This window comes from Phanerochaete carnosa (genome assembly GCF_000300595.1).
Source record: "Phanerochaete carnosa HHB-10118-sp unplaced genomic scaffold PHACAscaffold_502, whole genome shotgun sequence".
Lineage (NCBI taxonomy): Eukaryota > Fungi > Basidiomycota > Agaricomycetes > Polyporales > Phanerochaetaceae > Phanerochaete > Phanerochaete carnosa.
Genome location: NW_006768129.1, coordinates 2,298 through 3,265, shown reverse-complemented (window position 1 = coordinate 3,265; position 968 = coordinate 2,298). Strand labels below are relative to the sequence as shown.

The 968-nt window shown below is 50.2% G+C and overlaps 1 protein-coding gene across 1 annotated transcript; it reads left to right on the top strand.

The window, feature by feature from the left end:
- The first annotated feature begins 283 nt into the window (after nucleotides 1–283).
- Nucleotides 284–668, top strand: PHACADRAFT_266312 (uncharacterized protein). Its single transcript, XM_007402863.1, has one exon. The coding sequence runs from the start codon at nucleotides 314–316 to the stop codon at nucleotides 500–502; it is 189 nt and encodes a 62-aa protein (XP_007402925.1). The 5' UTR covers nucleotides 284–313; the 3' UTR covers nucleotides 503–668.
- The last annotated feature ends 300 nt before the right edge of the window (nucleotides 669–968 follow it).

Sequence of the window (968 nt, the reverse complement as noted above, 5' to 3'; positions counted from 1 at the left end):
CGGAACGGGTCACGATAGTAGCGACGTCCCAATACAGGTGCTCACGTCGTTGTATCCCCTTTCGAAGATAAACATTGTCGGTATACGTACAACTCCCCTCAATATCAAGACGGAAGGAGTCTGGCAAGCAGTCTCGCAGTTGCCCGACGTCCGCGAGATTGAGATTGTGTACGACGATGATACTGCCGCCTCCTTCTTTAGCTTCATGGAGCGGAGCCCTGTGGCGTTTCCCAAGCTCGAACGGCTAGCGCTCTCCGCATGGAAAAGAAGTTCCTGGAGCAAGCGCGAGAGACAGAAACTGGCCGACACTCTCATGTCGCTGCTAATACGGCTATCGGGCGATCGCAAAGAGCGCGGTATGGAAGTGAAGTGTCTTGACATCGACTTCGGCGGCAGCATGAGCTCCAAGGACAAGTCTCATCGGACTCTTTCGAAGCTGGGGGCGCTGGTTGGGGAGATAAGAGGCATTAGACAACTCCGAAGCCACGATGACGACAAGTAAATCGGGTAACATGGCGAGTAGGACGTGTCTCTTAACGCTGTGGCGCAACAAGCCATGTCAAGGCATAGTATTTGTGGTAGCCATGGTGCCTGTCTCATATTAGCTCATGTGCCGTCTTTAGAGTGAATGCTCTACTTTCAGCTACACATGTGCTCGACGTGGGTTTTGTCAGCAACTAACAATCCAACTGGACTGAGCTACAACAAAGCTGAGGAGACAGACGAGAGGAAAGTGAGTGAGGAAAGACCAGCTCGAGTCTGGCTTGTTATTGAGCAGTACAAGCTCCTTATATACATGTCAGACTGAATACCTAGAATATCCTACGAATATATAGAGGTGTATAGAAAGTGAAAGAATACCATGGAATCCGGGAGAACCATCCGGATTGTGTAATATTCATGACATTACCCCCCCGTCTAGAATCGTGTCCTCACGATTATTTACCCGTCGATCCAAACCCCCCTGA